This window comes from Corvus moneduloides, chromosome 2 (assembly GCF_009650955.1).
Source record: "Corvus moneduloides isolate bCorMon1 chromosome 2, bCorMon1.pri, whole genome shotgun sequence".
Lineage (NCBI taxonomy): Eukaryota > Metazoa > Chordata > Aves > Passeriformes > Corvidae > Corvus > Corvus moneduloides.
Window position 1 is genome coordinate 119,121,056 of NC_045477.1, and position 18,261 is coordinate 119,139,316.

The window sequence follows — 18,261 nt, forward strand, 5'->3', positions numbered from 1 at the left end:
TAAACCTCCAGTATCTTTCTTGCTGCACAGGGAGACAATGAAAATCCACCAGTCTTCCCCCTTTTCCTTTTTACCATAACACAGAATCATACAATCACAGAACAGCTTTGGCTGGAAGGGACTTTAAAAACCATTAAGTTCCAAACCCCCTGCCATGGGCAGGGACACATTCCACTAGACCAGGTTGCTCAGAGCCCCATCTAACTGGGTCTTGAACACTTCCAGGGATGGGGCAATGATCATTGCTTAGCAATGGTCATTGCTCCAGAAGTGAATTTCTGTACCTAGGCATGATCTGAGCATAGCCAGTGGTTTGGGGTCTGAAGAGAGCTAGCACTCTTTGTCCCCATACCTGGTAGCAACTGAAGTATTTGTCAGCATGAGACGATGAAATTGCTTTTAAGAAAAGACAGCTGCAAAGGGAACCCAGAAGAGGCATGGTAAGTGTCTCTCAGTTTGGAAAGGCCCTTGAGTTTTGCTGCCTGACCTCAAAGAGTCCCCTTCTCATTCGTGCTTCTCATCACACACTGAGAGGTAATTTTCCATCGCAGGAAGGGGATTTCTTTCTCCAAAGGAATTTCAGCAACTAATAGACTGTACACCCAACTAAGGGTCTGCCACTGCCTCTCCCCTCCTGAAAGAGAAAAAAAAGTGTTCCAGAGCTTGTTGGCATTCCCTTGATCAGAGGACTTACGGTCTCAACTTGGGTGCCACAGTCGCTCCAGCCTGCCTGCAGCACAATGTGGGTGCCATTGCTGGTGCTCCCCCAGGAACAAGGAACTCTCTGGGATAGACTCCTGCTGCAAGAATCTCTTCTGGATGGTGAGGACGATCCTCTCAATTTCACAAAACACACTCACTGCCTCTTTAATGGAAACCTCCTGGGTGGGTTTGACAAGGGGGACTGGAGATGCTCGAGGAGAAACATCAAGAGTTGCCATGGGATCCATGGTGAGAGGAGGCAGCACTGTGCTGGAGAACATGGTGTCCTCCAGAGCTTCATGCTCAGCAGGAGAGAAGTCCAGTGAAGCAGGGGAGGAAACACGAGTTGAGGTTTGCAAAGATGTCACAGGCAGAACTGTGCTGCTCACAGGTTTCTCATCCGTCACTGTTGCCTTCTGGCTGACGGGAAATGCTGAAGAGTGCCAAAAATAAAGGAACTGTTGTAATTTACAAGTTCAGATTGGTCTCATCAGGCAAAAGCAAACTCTTAGGAGGAAACTCACGGTTACTGGCAGGAAACTAGCTTCTTTGGTTCTTTTAACCTGCTCTACTTACTGCCAAAGCTGGGGCTTTTTTAAAAAAGGAGCCCAAGAGACACATAAAGTGCCCATCAGTAAAGCTGAAGTGCTTTATTTCCTGGCAGCTGCAATAATTAATGTGTAACACATGTACATACAGCTTTTGGAAGATCAGTACTTGCACAGTACCCCCCACTGGAAGTTGCTCAACAAGTGCTTGTATGTTTTTGCCTGGAGCTGTAGTAAACTGCCCAGTTCTGGCTGGGGGCATAGAAAGGAGTTTGATAAAAAACCTGGCCTCGTTTGTGACCAGTTACTACCCAAAAGATGGGACCTTGAGTGCTTTGGAAAACCCATTTTGGGAGAAGTGTGGGACAAACCTCCTGTGGCAGCCCCATATTGCACAAGTGTCTCCTCAGACTGATGAACAAATGCAGCAATCAGTAATGGTTCCAGGAAGAAAAAGTGGGCAAAGAGGGAAGCACAGGTTCAGATCAATGTGTGTGTCCAACACCCAACATCCAGCACAGGTCTGGGGTAATTCCCTGGTTACACCCTGAGTATTCACCCATTACTGACTGAGAGAGAATCAAGATAATAAACTCCATTTTCAGGGAAGCATGAACAACGTGTCTCATCGCTCAAAACTTCCCTTAAATAATTTTAGTGGCTTAAACATAAAAATACCATCTCTTTCCCAAACAATATATAAAATCTGTACACATACATAAATCCTTCTGGAACTGCCCAGCTTCTAGAAATGCCCCAAATGAAAAAGTTGCTGATTTGCACAATAGAGGAAAGAAAATAAAGTTGGAGCTCCTGCAGAGCTGGATCTCCCAGAAACTTGCTATCACATTAATATCTTAGTTAAACAAAACTGAACAAAGGCTGGTGTCAATTGACAAATCGCTGTGGCTTCAGTAAAAAATGTTCTTTATCGCCGTGGTTACAAAACCAAATATAAATTACTGAAGAAGCCTAAGAGAATTTAGGAGATTAAAGACCCATCATACATCAGCTAACAAATGGCCTGAGGAAAGAGAGAAGCCAGAGGAATCAGCTCATACAAAAAGGTAGTTTGTAATACCAGCATTTCCTCCCTGCTGCAATACAGAGGTCAAGCCACCTATCAAGTACTTTCTGTTACCTTCTCTATTACCTCCTCTGTCCCCTCTGCCTCTGCTAATGAAAATCAGCAATAATCTTGGCAATCCTGTCTATTTTTTGAGGCAAATATGAGAAACAGAACTGTTAATAGAACCTTACAGCATTAAATATTAATATAGTACATTCTCATCCTGAAGTGATCAACAGCCCAAGGGGATGCTTCTAACCCCAGGGGCCTCCTCAGTTTTTCCCCATTTCACACTCCTGAGGAGATGCTGAGTAAATGCCCAGCATGAGCGAAGTAGAAAGCTTGTGTGACTGGTCCAGGTTGCAGTCTAGTTGCTGTCTTAATTTTTACCTGGCCAAAATTTTCATTTTTGAGAGGAGAAACATGCTTTTACTTCTCTTTCTCTTTCCAAAGTCTAAAAACCAGAGCAAACCTTACCATAGGCAGGACTCAGAAAGCAGCACCAACCACTGCTCTATGGGGACCTGTCCTTGCAACAAACCCTTTATTTTAGCCCAGGTTTGAAGGAGGCAAGCACTCTACAAAGCACTACCACAAGATAGTTGTGATCCTACTAATTCCCACGATAGGTAATTTCCAGATTTACAGCTGTGAGTGTAGCAGGCAAAAAGAAATATGGAGCAGAGCATAAACATGTTTCTGAAGTAATTTTGCATGAGATTCTTACTGACAGCTTATAACAACATTCTTTGGAACAATTGGGTCGTGTCAGAGATTTGGTAATTTTTTTGGAGGTGACTTGTGAAACAGAATTCAGCAGAATTCTCTTAGTCAGGAGACTAATGTTTCTTGTTACTTACCTCAATTACATACAAAAGGAAAGAAGTTGTAAAATCAGCCATCATGCTGGGCTTGGCAAAGCGTGGGCTTTCACCTGAAGACCCACAGGTGTGTGAGGGAAACAACTACTCCCACTGCAGAAGAATTCACATGTTCATTTACTTCTTGGGATTTCTGTCTCATGGAAAAATTATCAGTGCAAAGCACAGGATAATGTGTTCTTGAAGGATTTTAAACAGTGCTAGTTACAGCTGTGTTCAGGGACCCATTTCCACTGGTAGCTTATAAACCCCTCAAGTCATGACCACTTTTTCTAACATCTGATGCCATTATGATTTTTTGCCTTTTCTTTTATACCCCTGTTGTACCTTTTTTACAACTTCTGTATTCTTAGTGCTTTTTGCCTACATTCTTGGACTTGTTTGTCAAGCTGAGAGACTCAACATTTTAGAAGCTTCGTAGCCAGGGATCAGTGTGCCCCAGAGCCCAAGGTCCTCTCCAGAACACATTCTGTAAACCAAGAGAGAACCATCCAGGGGAAGGTTCCTTGGGGAGGGGGGCTCACTCGAGCCTCTCATTGGGGAATCTTCGATAGATCTGCTAATTAGTAACACCTATAATGTTATACCTGATCTATTGTGTGTGTGCACTGCAGTGTGCATTGGAGTGCATTCAACCTGGACATGTGCACCTAAGGATCCTTAAAATAAATACAAAGATAAAATCCCTTTTTCCCTCCTAACCGTGTTTGATTCTTGATTTTAAGACCAGGAAAAGGCATCACATCCCCTTACCTTTTTCTCTCTAAAACTGATTCTGGATATAGGCAAAAAGACCAGTTGGTTTTATCCTTTTGGATCAGTGGTACCTCACTTCCTACATCACCTATGGGTGTTCTCTGAAAAACTTATTGGATGGATAAGCAGGAGCAATATAAGGAGAGAGAAAGGCTTTTCATCCATGTGTTTTACAGATGCTTTCACCTCAGAAGATACAGATTAATAATAGCCTTTGTCATCTGTCTAGTTCTGAAGAGCTACTGGGGCACAAGCTGCTCCTTACTGTGCATGGAGAGGCTGCTCCTGTCGATGGTGAAGTAGGAGCTGTGTTCCAAGGCCTCACGAATAGTGGTGATGACATGGTGGACATCCACATCTTCTGCAACCAGCAGATTGAAACTTACCACTGTGGTCCCATTAGTAACACCCGTTACCAGCACTTTAATCAGACCAGCATCCATCTGCTGAAGCACCTCAAGGGGCAGAGATTTATGCACCTGGAATAAAAACAAAATGTATGTGGAGGTGGGCAGATGGAGCAATTACATTTCAGGCTGTGTACACTGCCCAGAAATGAGTGTTGTGCTTCCTTCTCTGGAGAAAAGCAGCAGAAAATTGACCTTTCGGTTTGTAACATTTTCATTCCAGAGCAGCTGAAGGATGTGGTGCATATTTAAGCATGAATATTAAACAAGCCAAGTGATTAAGCTATCTCATCTGTCATTTGGCACAAGACCTTGCCTCTGCTAACAGAAAGGGAGGGAGGAGGCTGCAGGGACGCTCCCATGTTCAGCCTCTCACAACGCCTCTGGGGAGAAGAGCAATCCGGTACAAGGAATTGCTGGTGGAAGTAAAGATTCTCCTGACACTCCACACTGCCTCAGAGGGCTCTCTCAGCCCAGAAGTGTTACGACTTAGAGCAGGTAACCTTCAAGCCTTGCTTTAAAGCTGATTTCTCACCAGAGCCAAGCAAAACCCACCTCTTTTTAAATGCCCAGACCAGGGTATTAAGGGGGCAGATGGGGGCTACACTGTGGCCACCTCCAACCACATCTTCCTCTGCATGATTCCTGCAGGAAATCTCTGGAGCAGCAGGGCTGGATTTCAGCCATGAGTTTAAGGCCAAGTTTATTTCAGTGGTAATGCTCGGGGATGCCAGCAGTGATTCCCACCAGGAAGAGCCCGGGGAAGAGGCAAAGCACTGGGAGGCATCAGGAGAAGCATCCTTGTTTGCCTTGCACCCACACACAGAGCCTGGTGCATTTAGTGCTGGATTCTCACAGCTTCTGCACCCCTTGTGCCCTGCCTGCTGTGCCCTACCCAGCCCTGACTTCCCTGCTGTCTGATACCCAGCCCTGAGGTGGTGCCAGGATTTGCAGGTGTCCTGCAGCCCTTTCCTGAGCCCTTTCCTGAGTCACCAGAGCTGATGTGTTTCTCGTGCTGAGTGCCAAGGTAACATGGCACAGAGCAAACCCCACGTGTGCCCCTGGAAAGGGCTCCCATGGGCCTGCAAGTCCCACACAGCAAAGCTTGGAGTGCCCCGCGGAGCATGCAGGCAGAGCTGGGAGGATGGAGACAGCTGACTCCTGTCTAAAAACCTGGGCAGAATGTAGGTTGGCCTTGTCAGACCCAAAATCTCCCATTTCACTAAGACAGGGCCTCTTGGGCTCCTTTGACTCTTTCTTTCTGCTGTTTCACAAGCAGGTACTGGAATTTGGAGGTCAGACCTAAGTTTTCAGCTTTCATAGTTTTTGTCTGAAATTCTCAACTTTAAACACAGACAGCTGTGACATCCTCTTAGCCCACCCTGATTTCATCCTCTTTCACTGTCTATCCTGAAATTTCATTTCATCAGTTCTTTTTTTTCACAGAATCACAGAATCACTTAGGCTGGAAAAGACCTCTGAGATCATCGAGTCAAACCTTTGGCCAATGCCCACCTTGTCCCCAGCCCAGGGCACTGAGTGCCACATCCAGCCCTTCCTGGGACACCTCCAGGGATGGGCACTCCAAACCTCCCTGGGCAGCTCTTTCCAAGGCCTGACCACCCTTTCCAGGAGGAAATTCCTGCTGGTGTCCACCCTGAGCCTCTCCTGGCCCAGCCTGAGGCCGTTCCCTCTCCTCCTGTCCCTGTTCCCTGGGAGCAGAGCCCGGCCCCCAGCTGGCTACAGTGTTTGTTTGTTTGGTTTGTTTCTGTCCTTATTCCTATTTTTCCTCCCAAAGCAGGACTCGGAGCTTGAAAAGCGTCGGGGCACATTCACAGTATTTGTATTTAGCCACTAGGTGACACTACAAAACCCTTTAGCCAAGAGACTCCAGGATTTCCCAACAGGTACCACACCCTGGGTTGTCAAAATAATGCTTGATGAAGCAGGGCTAGAAAAAAAAGGGGGGAAACTGAACTTTTGGACAGAAATATGCAATATATAATACTCTTGAGTATGGGGTTTTCTTACAAGAGAAATTATCTTCAGGTCTGTCATTGTACCTGCAATTTCTGTAGCACACAAAGGAAACCTAAGCAGGGAATGCACTGATAGTCTGGTAACTGGGAATAAGTCAGTAAAAGGTAAATTAATTTGAACAGAAAACTGCATGAAGCCTGTTTTTTCACTCAGAGATTAAAAATCCCTCCCCACTGTCTGTGGTTTGGCTGCACCTTCAGGAAGAAGGAACCGGAGCAGACATCTGCCCAGCCACCATCACCAGCAGCTTCCAGGATGTGGATGTGGGCAAACTCAAACTAAAAAAAAAGGGTGAAATTACACTGGAATAGTGAAACTTCCTTAATCCCTGTACCAACACTCATCCCATATTCAGATGGCTTTAACTGCAATCATTTTAGGTGCATTCAGCTACACAAACGTAGGCTTTGTGCCTTCCAAATGAGGTGGTCACTTTCATAAGGCATTATCATTTATTAGTTTCACACCTCTTGTCACTCAGCTAAGTTTAAGACACCCAAATTCAAAACAAGCTTTCCACTTGGGAATTTATTGCACCTCAGTGAATGTGTTTTCAACTCAAACCTTTTGCTTTCCCGACTGATTTTCTTGAGGACAAGCCATGGTACTCTTTTTGGGGTGTTGTAAAACACAAGCTGAATGAATCCCAGGACTTAAATACTCTTTTACCTTTGGCCATGTTGTTTTTTAAGTTGCATTACAAGGAAGGTGGTGGAACTGACCTGGACAATGACAGTGCAAGTTGTAACATCAAGTTTTTACCTCCTTCTCATCTACTCATTATTTAAAGGATGATGTTTCCATTTGCTGTGCTGCCAATTTAACCACATGGCACTTAAGTGCTGGGGCTAAAGAACATTATACACATTAGGATTTATAAATCCTCTGAATTGTAGATGGTGAGTCCAAAGTTTAAAAAAAATCTCTGCCAAACTGGATTTAACTGGAACCTGAGAGTGCTTTTAAAGCTCATAAAACTTTCCTCATTTACTTTAAAAGACCCATTTCTGGTCCTCATAACCTGAAAAGAAAATATACAGATTTTTCTAGTCTCCTGAATTTTCTTTGGCATCTAGAAATGCAATATTTGTAATATTATTTACAGCAGCTATGCAATTATAGCCCATATACAGTGGCTCAGAGGTGGAAGGAATCAACACTAACACATCTCTCCAGCTGATCCACAAAACCAGAGTGCTGGGAAAAGGAGTTAGTTCCTTATAATCACAAGCAATCACTTTCTGCCTGAAAACTTGAGACCCAGGTAAAACTGACAAAAAACTTCGTTTTGTTCCTTTACGCAACCATTTTACAATTTTTCCTAACTACATTAATACTCCTGATTTTCTGGACTAAGATACCTGACTGAACGAAGAAAATACATTAATTTCAGTCCATTTCAATACTGTGCTGTTCTGAAACAGCCTCGGGCAGAGCCTGGTGCTGAATGAGAGCGAGGTCAATGGAGAATTGCTCCCTTTTCACTTTGCTAATCACGTCACTCTCGTTTTGTCACAGTTTTTCTGATGTGACAGCTTGGGGCCAAAACAGCTCCAGGAAAGCTGTGCTCTCCTAACACACCCAGAAAGGTGCAAACCAGTCAGGACCAGTGGGAAACTGATGTCCAAGAAGGATAAATGGATCACCCTCTTCCCTCCCTGCAGCTGTCTGTGACCCCAGGCTGGGCTGGCCTGTGCCCTGTGCCCCTGTGCCAGCTGTATTCCAGTGGCACATCGTGGCTCTGTCCCCAGTAAGTCTGGGGAGGCTTCTGCAGGATTTGAAAATCCATAAAATTGCCAGTGATGGATTTATCACCACACTTATCAAGGCCTCTGAAAACACAGACAGTGAAGGGGAGATAAGGAAGGCAATAAAGCAGCCCAGCATAACCAGAAGTTTTCCAGGCATGGATGTGTTTGAGGGAGCACCAGAAGGAGCAAACTTCTGATAAATTCACTACAATATTAGATTCTGTCAAAGGCAATGCCCGAGAATCCTGAGAGGGTTAAAGGCACAGCAGATATTATGTTGTGCTTTGATATCCTGCACTCTAGTTAGAAGTGAGGGCAGAGGTGACTTTTCAAGAAACCACTCCCTTTCCAGATATGGGGCTACAAAATCCAGGATGATTACAAGAACTCCCAGCCTGGAGGTACTGCTGCAAAAGATAACAACAATCATTCAGCTAATTAGTATAGTGCTGTTCAGGGCAAGGGTATCAGAGCACTCTGTGAGTTCCATTAACTTTCCACCACACCCCTGGAGGAGATCAATAATTCAGTATAACCAGGCATGAGAAGCAGAGGACATGGAGGCGCCAGAGAATCCCAAAATCCTGATCTCCCTCTAAAGATTCACACTCATCTCAGGCAGTCAGGGAAAGCCAGACCCTACAGGTATGTCAAGTGACACACATGAGTTATCCAGGCTTTGGGGGAAAAGACCATACACGGGGTTTTACTGAGACAGGTAACAGGTCACGTCCTCCTTCCCCACTTACTTCATCAACAAAGAGCTGTGCAAAGGTCTGATATTCCTCACTGCTTGTATTGCTAAAGCCTGGAAAGTATTCCATGTTTGTTATCCAAACTGTGCCACTAAGCTTCTGGAAGGCTGCAAAGTAAGAAAAAAGACAATTTAAATACGTGTTTTATGGACTGTAGTGCATGGACAGGTGTGTGACAGTGTCCAGCATTCCTGGCCACACGCATCAACTCATAGCAGCAGAAGGCCAGCCCTCTGAAATGTAGCCAAAACCCCAAAAGTCTAAAAAGAAGACATCCGGCATCTTAGTCTGCCCTGTCAGAGCCCCAGATGATTCTCAAGAAAGGCACTGACCTCCTGTAGGTCTTATATCTGCCAGCTCTGCCTTGGATGCTCTGGGATGTCTGAAATGCTGCTCTATTCGGGCACTGGAATTGCTCTCCCAGGCTCAGCTGGTTGTCCCACCAGTCCCTCCAGAGGGAAACCACTGCAGCACCAAGTCCTCCTTGCAGCCTCAGAGGAAGGCTGGGTGGCTGCCTGGGCTTAGACATCCACACCTTGGACAGCTGTGGTGGGACAAGATGAATCCCAACTGGGTGTGCACATCCCCATTAATTCACATCTGCTGAATGGCACTAAGGCAGACTCAAACATTTTAGTTTCTTTCCTGATTTCTCTGTGTTTCCCAATATCTCTGGGTTTGGCATTGTTACTGTGGACACTGGAGGTGATCAGAGATGAGAGAAAGGGCTTCTCAAGGCATGGGTTGTACCCCTGGCATCCATTTAGTGATGACTGCTATCACCCAACACTGTGACCATTGCCAACAAATTGCCTTCACTCTGCCCCCAGCTGCTAACAAATCATCACTCCTGGCACAGCAAGACCTAATGTTTCAATGGTTTATATAAATATAGGATAGTCTTCACCCAAAACTTCAAGAACTCTGTCATCTGGCTAAGGATTCAGTTTAAAATTGTGAATCAAGTTACCGGTCTTTACTTTCTGGTGTAGCAACCAGCTTTCCTCCCTGCACACACCTGAGTGCATCTCCACAGGATACCAGGCACCAGGTTCCAGCTCTGACACTGTCAGACTCCTATATTCAGTTTTCATCTCCCATTTTAGCTGCTTTCCTTGAAGCAGCAGGAATTATAAAGCTCTGCGTAAGCTCTGTGGATGACTTTACATCAGAGTTCTACTCACACTGGAAAAATAATCATTTGAACTGGGACAGATACTGGAGAAAAGGAAAAAATAATCAGGTAAAGCTTTGCAGAGGAGGGGAGAATTGCCCGCTTGAAGCAAGCCACTGAAGGAGGGTTCCTTTATCCCAGCATAATTCTGATCCCAAAGGAGCCCTCACCACCACCAGTCAGATCAAAGGATTTGGGCAGGGTTTTTTGCCATCGCTTGTCCTGTCACATGAACACAGGTATTTAGGGGATAAAACACATCTCAGGTGAGAGGGGAAAATGTTCTGAACAATTCTCAAATAATAATAAAACCCCTGGTATTTAAAAGACCAGACTATGAAAAATTGCCTGAGGTTGAGCCTCCAGGTCAGAGATGATGCCACAAGGAGGAGCTGCACATGAAACTTCACCAAATGTGGGCATTTGCCCTCTGAATTTGCTGCCCTGGGCTAGTGAGGTGCCACTCTGGTGGCTCTTGCTCTTATTCCTTAGGCATAATCCCTTCACAAGCTTCTTTCCCAGCAAAAGCTCTTGGATAAATATTTGACTCATAAGGAATATAAAACAAGTTTTTATAAACGGAACTTTTTTTTGTGTAGAATCCTTCCGTTTGTTTTCCAGCTGGGAGAAAACAACCTTTATGGGGGTTTTTTGTCAGTTACGATTAGCAAATTTTATACTTAGAACAAACAAACAAACAAACAAACCCCAAACTCACTTTGTTTTCATTTAAAAAAAACCAAACACATTTTTTTAGGAGGAGAGAAGACAGGAGCTGAACAGGGCATTGGCACAGTTGCCCAAGGCAGGGCAGGGTGGCAGGAGGGGAGCAGGGCTGGGGGAGGAGAGAGGCTGGAGAAGCAGCAGAACTGGCCTTACAGGGCTGAAAAAGGCATTTTCCAGGGAGAAAGGAATGAAGGAGAACCAGAAGTGGGGCTGGATGAGTGGAGACCACCAGGAACACGAGATCACAGGGGAGGGGGAGAGAAAAGAGCAGAGTGAAGTGTGACTTGGGATCAGAGAGATGTGGAGGGCATGAGAGACACAACAAAGACAAGCAGAATCAGAACTGATAGAGCCAAACTGAATAGTGACACACTACAGAAAAAAAATACATTTAGTGATGGGCAGAGACAGCAGCTGTCCTATCCCAAACAAAACCATAATTTTAAGACCAAATCTGATTCTTTGAAATATGATTCGGCTCCAATCAACAGAAAAATCCCCTCATTAGCTGCAACACATCTGCCCAAACCCAAACAGATGAAACCTTTGCCAGCCTGGTTGCTCTCAATTACAGCTCCTGAAACTGTGTCTCACAGGTTTCCAGGCAGCTCCTGCCTCACAGGGGATTTGTGAAGGACTCTGACTAATCATCCTCTGCTGAGAGGAATGGGAAGGCAGGTCCTTTTCCTCCCCAGCTGCCTAAGTTAACTCCATAGACAGCTGCTGCTGCAGTGCCCTGGTGCCAGAGGCTGCAGGAAAAACCAGGATGTGTGGCAAAAGGACGAGCAGCAAATGTTGCCGTGAGCCACTCGCAGTGCACTCTTTGATGTGCTTCCTCCTCTTTGAGCTGAAGAAATGTAACAGCAATAAAAGCAACTGCTAAATTGCCAGGAAGAGGAATCATTTTCACAAGCTGATTTAGAAAAGAGAGAGTGCCAATTCCTGCAGAAAATATCATTGATATAGAAAAAATTGCAGACAACAAGAAAATTATTTTGACATTGAAAAAATAGTTTTAGATGCCTTTTTCCCAACTCTGGGCAAGGCTTCGCTTCTCCCCCAGCTGAATTCCCACATGTGCAGATCCCGTGGGATGTGTACTCACTGTGGTCCAGGCTGGGGGCTGCAGAGGTGCCAGGCAAAGCAGGTGACCCCAGGGCTCCAGTGTGTTCCTCAGACCAAGAGCTCTTCTCTCTCCCCACCTCTCCATCTGCTCTGAGAGTGGCGTTGAGGGTGGGAATGTTCCCTGTGCCCGGCAGAGCTGTGTCAAGGCCACCTCCCGTGTGAGTCCTGGTGGCAGCAGAGGCTGTTTGATTTGGAGACAGCCAAACTGAACTGAGTTGCTCTTGCCTGGCCGTGCCCATGGGCACATTTGGGAGAGCAGCCTTGGCCACGGAGCTTTGCTGTGATGGGCTTGTGGTTTCTGTGCCCATGGCCAGTGCCCCGCTGGGTGTGACTCCCGTGGCCGTGGGGCTGCTGTCCCTGCTGAAACCCATCTGTGGGGCCAGACCTTTTTCCCAAGGGGTTGGAGGGGCACTGGTGGGACTGTGGGATGCTTGTTTGTCACCCAGGGGCAGCACAGCAGGGAGGAGTGTGACGGTGCTTGACTCCGGGTCTGCAGCAGCCACTGTCCCGGTGGTGGCAGTGGGAGCAGGGCCTGCAGGGCTTCCTTCTTCAAGAGTGAAGTCTGTGCTGTTTCTTATTTCAGGAGCCATGGTTTCAGTGAGAGGATCCACAATCTCATCTGCAACACAGTAAACACTCCTTGAAATGGGACCTCAAACTGGGTGAGGAGGCACCAGGGCCTGGCCTGAAAATGGCCCCAAGGCCACTCAAGCACCCGTGGCAGCATTACAAAAACAGGTGCTGGATGTTCATGAACGCATTGCAGAATTTGTGATTTTTATGGGGTTGAATCTGATTTTTATGGGCTTGTGCTGACACAAAGAAGCAGAGTTGATTCCTGGGTCTCCTGGGTCTGGTTGGCAAGGCCGTGGATCAACTCAACAGGAGGAAATTAGCCACAGACATAGCAAAGAGGGAAAAGTACTCCTTGAAGTTATCAGGCTTATCAAGGAGGATCTCAGGGAGATTTCATCTGAAAATATAATATATATATATATAAAATAAATAAATAAATAAATAAATAAGTAAAGTTACAGATCAGTCATATATAATCCCTCAGGCACAGACTGCAAAGGTGCAATTATATGAACAGATGCAATAAAAGCAGATGTGAAAACCCACAACTTATTCCGATGTTTCATGGCAAAGAAAAACTACATGCCAGCCTTTTTCTCACCCTCACAGTTTCTTCCAGGTTGGGATGGATTGGTATCCATGGTTGTCTTGCATCTGCACAGGTAGGAGCCCATCAAATTGATACACTCTGCAAACACAGAGCAGTCATTCTCAGCTTGGGAAGCACATTCATCCCAGTCTGTGGGACCAAAACAAGAACGTGGGTCAGAGAGCCTCCCTGCTGGCTGCATTAAGCTAGAAATAATCATTAAGTAGTCCTTTTTAAATGTATTTATGTGGTCTTCCTTTTTCATCATTTACCTGTCAGCCAAGTTCTGAGTGATGCAGAACACTATGTTTTGTTATTCTCTTGTTCTTGTACTCTGAAAAGTATTTTCTCTGAGTAAAGACTTTTTAAATAATTGTTTTTAGAAGTAAACACATTTAAAGTGAAAAAATGCTCGAGGTTTGTACTACAATTATATCAAAAGCACTCACTATACCAAACTCTGTGTACAGCACCTCCAGATGTATCAGGTAATTAATAGATCTGTTACCACTAGCTACCAGCAGATACAACGTTAAATAGAGACTTAATCCAAATAATCTTCTGCTTCAAATAAAAAGTAAATGCTAGTAACTCCCACGGGAAGCACTCTTCTGTTCTTAACAGAGGAAGTGCTAAGGGCAAAATCTCTTTTTATACAATTTTTCTTCTCAAAAGTTGTACTGTAAAACTGTGAGCCTCTTTCTGGTAGTATCAGAAAAGACATCCTGATTCATCAATGCATGAAGATGCTCTAAGAGTGTTCCTTATGTTTGATTTCAGCTGCTCTGAATCAGTTAGAGATGCCTTTTCATGCAGTTGTAGACCTATTTTATTGCTGAGTCTCTTCTCCTTTGAGGAATTTATATCTGGAGTCTTGTGTTGCCATTCACACCCTGTTCCAGAAAAGTTGCAAAGGCTGAGTTAGTCCTTTGAACAGGAACAATGCCAGTGAACCCCAGGTGAGCCCTCCCTGTGTGACTCCCTCGTGCACTCACCTTCGCTGCCTCAGAGCCCTGAGAGAGGGAGAGCAGCAAATGAGGCTAAAAACCGTGTCTTGGGACAAATCATTCTGATCAGAGCCTAGAAAATTGTTCTGAATAACAAATTAACATTAAGTCCTCGTCCTGCAAACCTGCAGATTAATGAGGATGATTATTTCTCTGAAACAAAGGAGTGCCCCATTCCCTGTGTATGCACATACATGCACTCATCTTGCTGCTTGCTTTTCCTGCCTTCCAGCTAGTATTTCAATTCTTTTTACTTTTTTTGTCATTGGGTAATTGCTGTGTCCATGATAGTTTCCATTAGACAATTTCATGTGCCTGTGGCCAGCAGCTGCCATACTACATTCCAGCCTAAGCCACTTAGAGGGAATGCAGAAGGGTGCGGGATCGACTGAACACCAGAGATGAAATCTCCTGAATTCCTTACTTCGCTATGAAGTAATTGTGACTCTTGCTGGCTTCCAACACCATCTGAGAGATGCTAATTGCCAAATCATTTACATTCACTGCCTCCATTGTCTCTGAGGGTTTCCTTTCTCCTCACTTAGCACGGCTTTTTAAGCAAATTCCTTCACCTCTGATGGCCACGTTCAATCATGCATCGGGTCAAAACATTGGTGCTGACTGGTGCATCACTTGTGCACGTCCACACACACACACACACTGCACTTTTTTCCTCTCTAAACCATCACATCTCAGCCAAGATGTGTTTTGGATTCTCTTTCTGTGCTCTTGGCACCTCTCTGGCCTTTCACCTTTGGCACTTCTCTACACACACACCTCAACCAACAGTCTTAGTCCAAAAATTTTTTAAAAAGCCACCTTTGCGTACATTCTGATTACATATTATACCCGTAAGGGGTATGTGCAAAGGGTAAAAATCTGTGAAATTCCCTCCAAAATGATGTTGCAGATGCTAAAGATTTGTCTGATTTCATGGGGGACATTCATGGAGGAGAAACCCAAAGAAATCCCTCTGGATTCAGGGAGTACTGGAGCTGAAAACAGTTGTTGGCTAAGGGATTATTAGTGGTAGGCGATGCCTCTCCAGGAATTGGCTCCTGGCTGGTACTGAGGACGTGACATTGTGCTAGAAGGATCTTGGGCCTGACTCAGCACACATCCCTTTCTCTTCTCTTACCATGCCCCACGCAACAGATTTTATTGTTTCTCTTCATCATGGCAGTCAACAATTTATGAATCTTCGAAGAGATCTGGTCCACTCCCTTCTGTTGTGCTGTCCCTTCTGACTTCTCATCCCTGCTTTTGACAGATAAATGGACTGTCACTAAACCAAGCACAAAGCCTAGTGGTGGCCAGGCTGCAGGGAGGATCCAGGGGACAGGATCTGGGTGGGTTTATTGCCAAACGTCATGTCCTGAGCCTCTCCGGGGCCAGGAAGCAAAACACCCCATTATACAAGTCCTTCCTTCGTGTGTTTCACTCCTTATTTTCCACTTAGGAAACTCACGTTGAAGAAACTCTTCTTTGGTTAGACTTAAGAAATAAACCCCTTTTTGTGGTGGTCTATTTACCCACTGCTTTTCTTATTCCACATTGTTCCTCCCCTTCCCCTTGTCCCTAGCCCTGGCCACTCCCTCGGGTTCTCCCTGTTGGTTCCTGTACCCCAGCTCTGCCCATGTACTGCCCCTGGGCCCCTGAGAAAACCCCTCTGCTGCCCGACCACGAGGCCTCTCTTGGGCACTCTGGTTCTGGGAACCAGCCAACAACAGGAAACAATAAAGGTTCCCGATGGAGAGACCCTTCTCGCCTCCTCTGCCATCACTGTGTTGCAGAGACCAGCTAGCCAGAGCAGGAGCTCAGGGAAACCAAAAGGACTACAGGAGGGCAGAATATCTGCCCTGCCCTAAGCAGCCCAGCTGTGCTCTCTGGGAAAGCTGCAGCTTGCTAAACCAAACCTAGCACTGCAACACCTTTTCTCAGCCCCTAAGGAGGAGTGGAGTTGTTGGCTGTGCTCCTGGATAAGTGTGGAAGCCACTTGGTTTTCTGCAGCTAAAGTGACAGTCCAGAGCTATTGCCTTCTTCCTCCTCAGCCTTTTGGTCCCAGGATCAATAACATTTATAAAGTATTTTGGCACACATCAGCATCTTGCAGTTCAGTCTCTGTTGCCACTGTGATATTTGTAGGCTTCGAGTGCAATTTGTCTCCTGGTTTTTTCCTGTCCTGTTCTCCTTAACCTCCGTATGCTCTGCAACTCCAAAGGGAGTTTTTCCTGCTCACAGTAACTAAGCTTTTAAAGGCTTAATACACAGAGAGAGAAGAATAACCCATTCTGTTGGCTTAGGCAACTTTCTGAACTCTGCTGTCTCTGCCAGCTGGGAAACCTGAGGACAGAACTCAGTCCTTTGAAGATAAAAGTGTTGATTACTGAAGATCAAACAAAGGCCTGGTTTAATGTAAATTCCATGCATATTTCTTCAGTCCTATTCACAGTAAGGACATTTGGGAATTTCTCTGGCTGGGTTTCTAGAGTGAAGATGTTAGATTTCTTTTCTTAAACCCTGGCCCAAATACAGTCCCCCAGTCTTGGAGCACAACACTGTCTAGAGGGTGTGTGTATCTAAAGGCTACAAATATTCCACAGTAATCCTGTCTGCCATTCAGCACCAGAAGATATGGCAAACTTCCAGCCACGGACAGAGAGGAGAGGGAGGAAAATGAATAGGGAAGCCAAGGGCTCCACTTGGGTTAAACACAGTGAGGGGAAGCAGTGCCTGCAGGTACCTGGGGACAGCCAGTGTCCCTTTGGCTGGCCCTTCTGGGCTTATGGATAGAACCCCTGGAAGAATTCTCGCACCATGGTTTTCTCTTCAACTAACCACATCCTTTGTTTCTCTATTTTGTGGAGAATACTGGTGATACTGCACGTGATCAAAACACAAGCCTTGCTTTCTTCTTTGAAAAAATAATAATAAAGATTACCTTCTACTGCAGTGTTTTGCTCATCCACCACAAGCACAGAGCCATTGTGCAGGTAGGAAAGCACTGGGGCAAACGTGGAGGCGTCCACTGGAAACTCAGGATCCTGCACGGTGATCCTGAGCCTCACAATGATGCTTCCTGCTGCCAGGGATTCAATCTTCATTTTCAGCTTCCCAGATTTGTACAAGGCAGAAATATTGGGTGGAAATGAATTCTCAAGCTGAACAAAGGGAGAGAAGCATTGAGAATGAGGAAGCCAACAGGTACCTCTTTAAATATTTATATAAACAGAACATAGAAGATGCTGTAAAAAGAAAAGTTTCAAAGTGTTTGAGAAGTCTTATTTTTCAGAGATTACTGTGGCACAAAGTAATATGAGTCTCCTTGATGCAACCCTGCTGAGAAGGACTTGGGGGTGCTGGTGGATGAGAGGCTGGACATGCCCTGGCTGTATGTGCTGGGACCCAGAAAACCCCCCTGTGCTGGGCTTCACCAAAATCAGCCTGGGCAGCAGGAAAGGGGGGATTGTGCCCCTGTGCCCCGCTCAGGTGAGACTCCACCTGCAGAGCTGCCCCAGCCCTGGGGCCCAGCACAGGAAGGATGTGGAGCTGCTGGAGGGAGGCCAGAGGAGGCACCAAGATCAGAACAGCTCTGTTGTCAGGAAAGGCTGAGAGAATTGGGATTGTTCAGCCTGGAAAACAGAAGGCTCTGGGGAGACTTAATTGTGACCTTCCAGTACCTGAGGAGAACTTACTGGAAAAATGAGGCAAGACTATTTACAAGGGCCTGGAGTGACAGGACAAAGGGGAATGACTTCAAACTGACAGAGAGTAGAGTTAGATTAGATATCAGGAAAAACTTCTTTACTGCGAGGGTGGTGAGGCCCTGGCACAGGTTGCCCAGAGAAGCTGTGGATCCCTGGAAGTGTTCAAGGCCAGGTTTAACAGGGTTCTGAACAACCTGGTCTGGTGGAAGGTGTCCCTGCCCATAGCAGAGGTTTGGAACTAGATGATCCTCAAGGTCTCTCCCAACCCAAACCATTCTGTGACTATATGATTCTATGACACCTTTGAAAACTGTATCCATCTGAGCACTGGTCCCACAAACCAAGTTCCAAATTTTGGCTCAAGGGAGCAGAATTCCCCCTGGACCTGTTTGCTTGCAACAGAGCTGAACTGTTCTGGTAAGTGCATGCAGCAGAGCCTTGATGTTAT

General features: G+C 45.7%; 1 protein-coding gene across 1 annotated transcript in view; it reads right to left on the bottom strand.

Moving 5' to 3' along the window:
* Positions 1–18,261, bottom strand: part of LOC116439877 (uromodulin-like 1) — a 47,180-nt gene that overhangs the window by 13,923 nt on the left and 14,996 nt on the right. Inside the window, 7 exon segments of the mRNA XM_032099918.1 lie at positions 695–761; positions 763–1,135; positions 4,222–4,435; positions 8,904–9,016; positions 11,915–12,553; positions 13,112–13,249; positions 17,048–17,267. Of these exon segments, the coding sequence (XP_031955809.1) occupies positions 695–761; positions 763–1,135; positions 4,222–4,435; positions 8,904–9,016; positions 11,915–12,553; positions 13,112–13,249; positions 17,048–17,267 (1,764 nt within the window).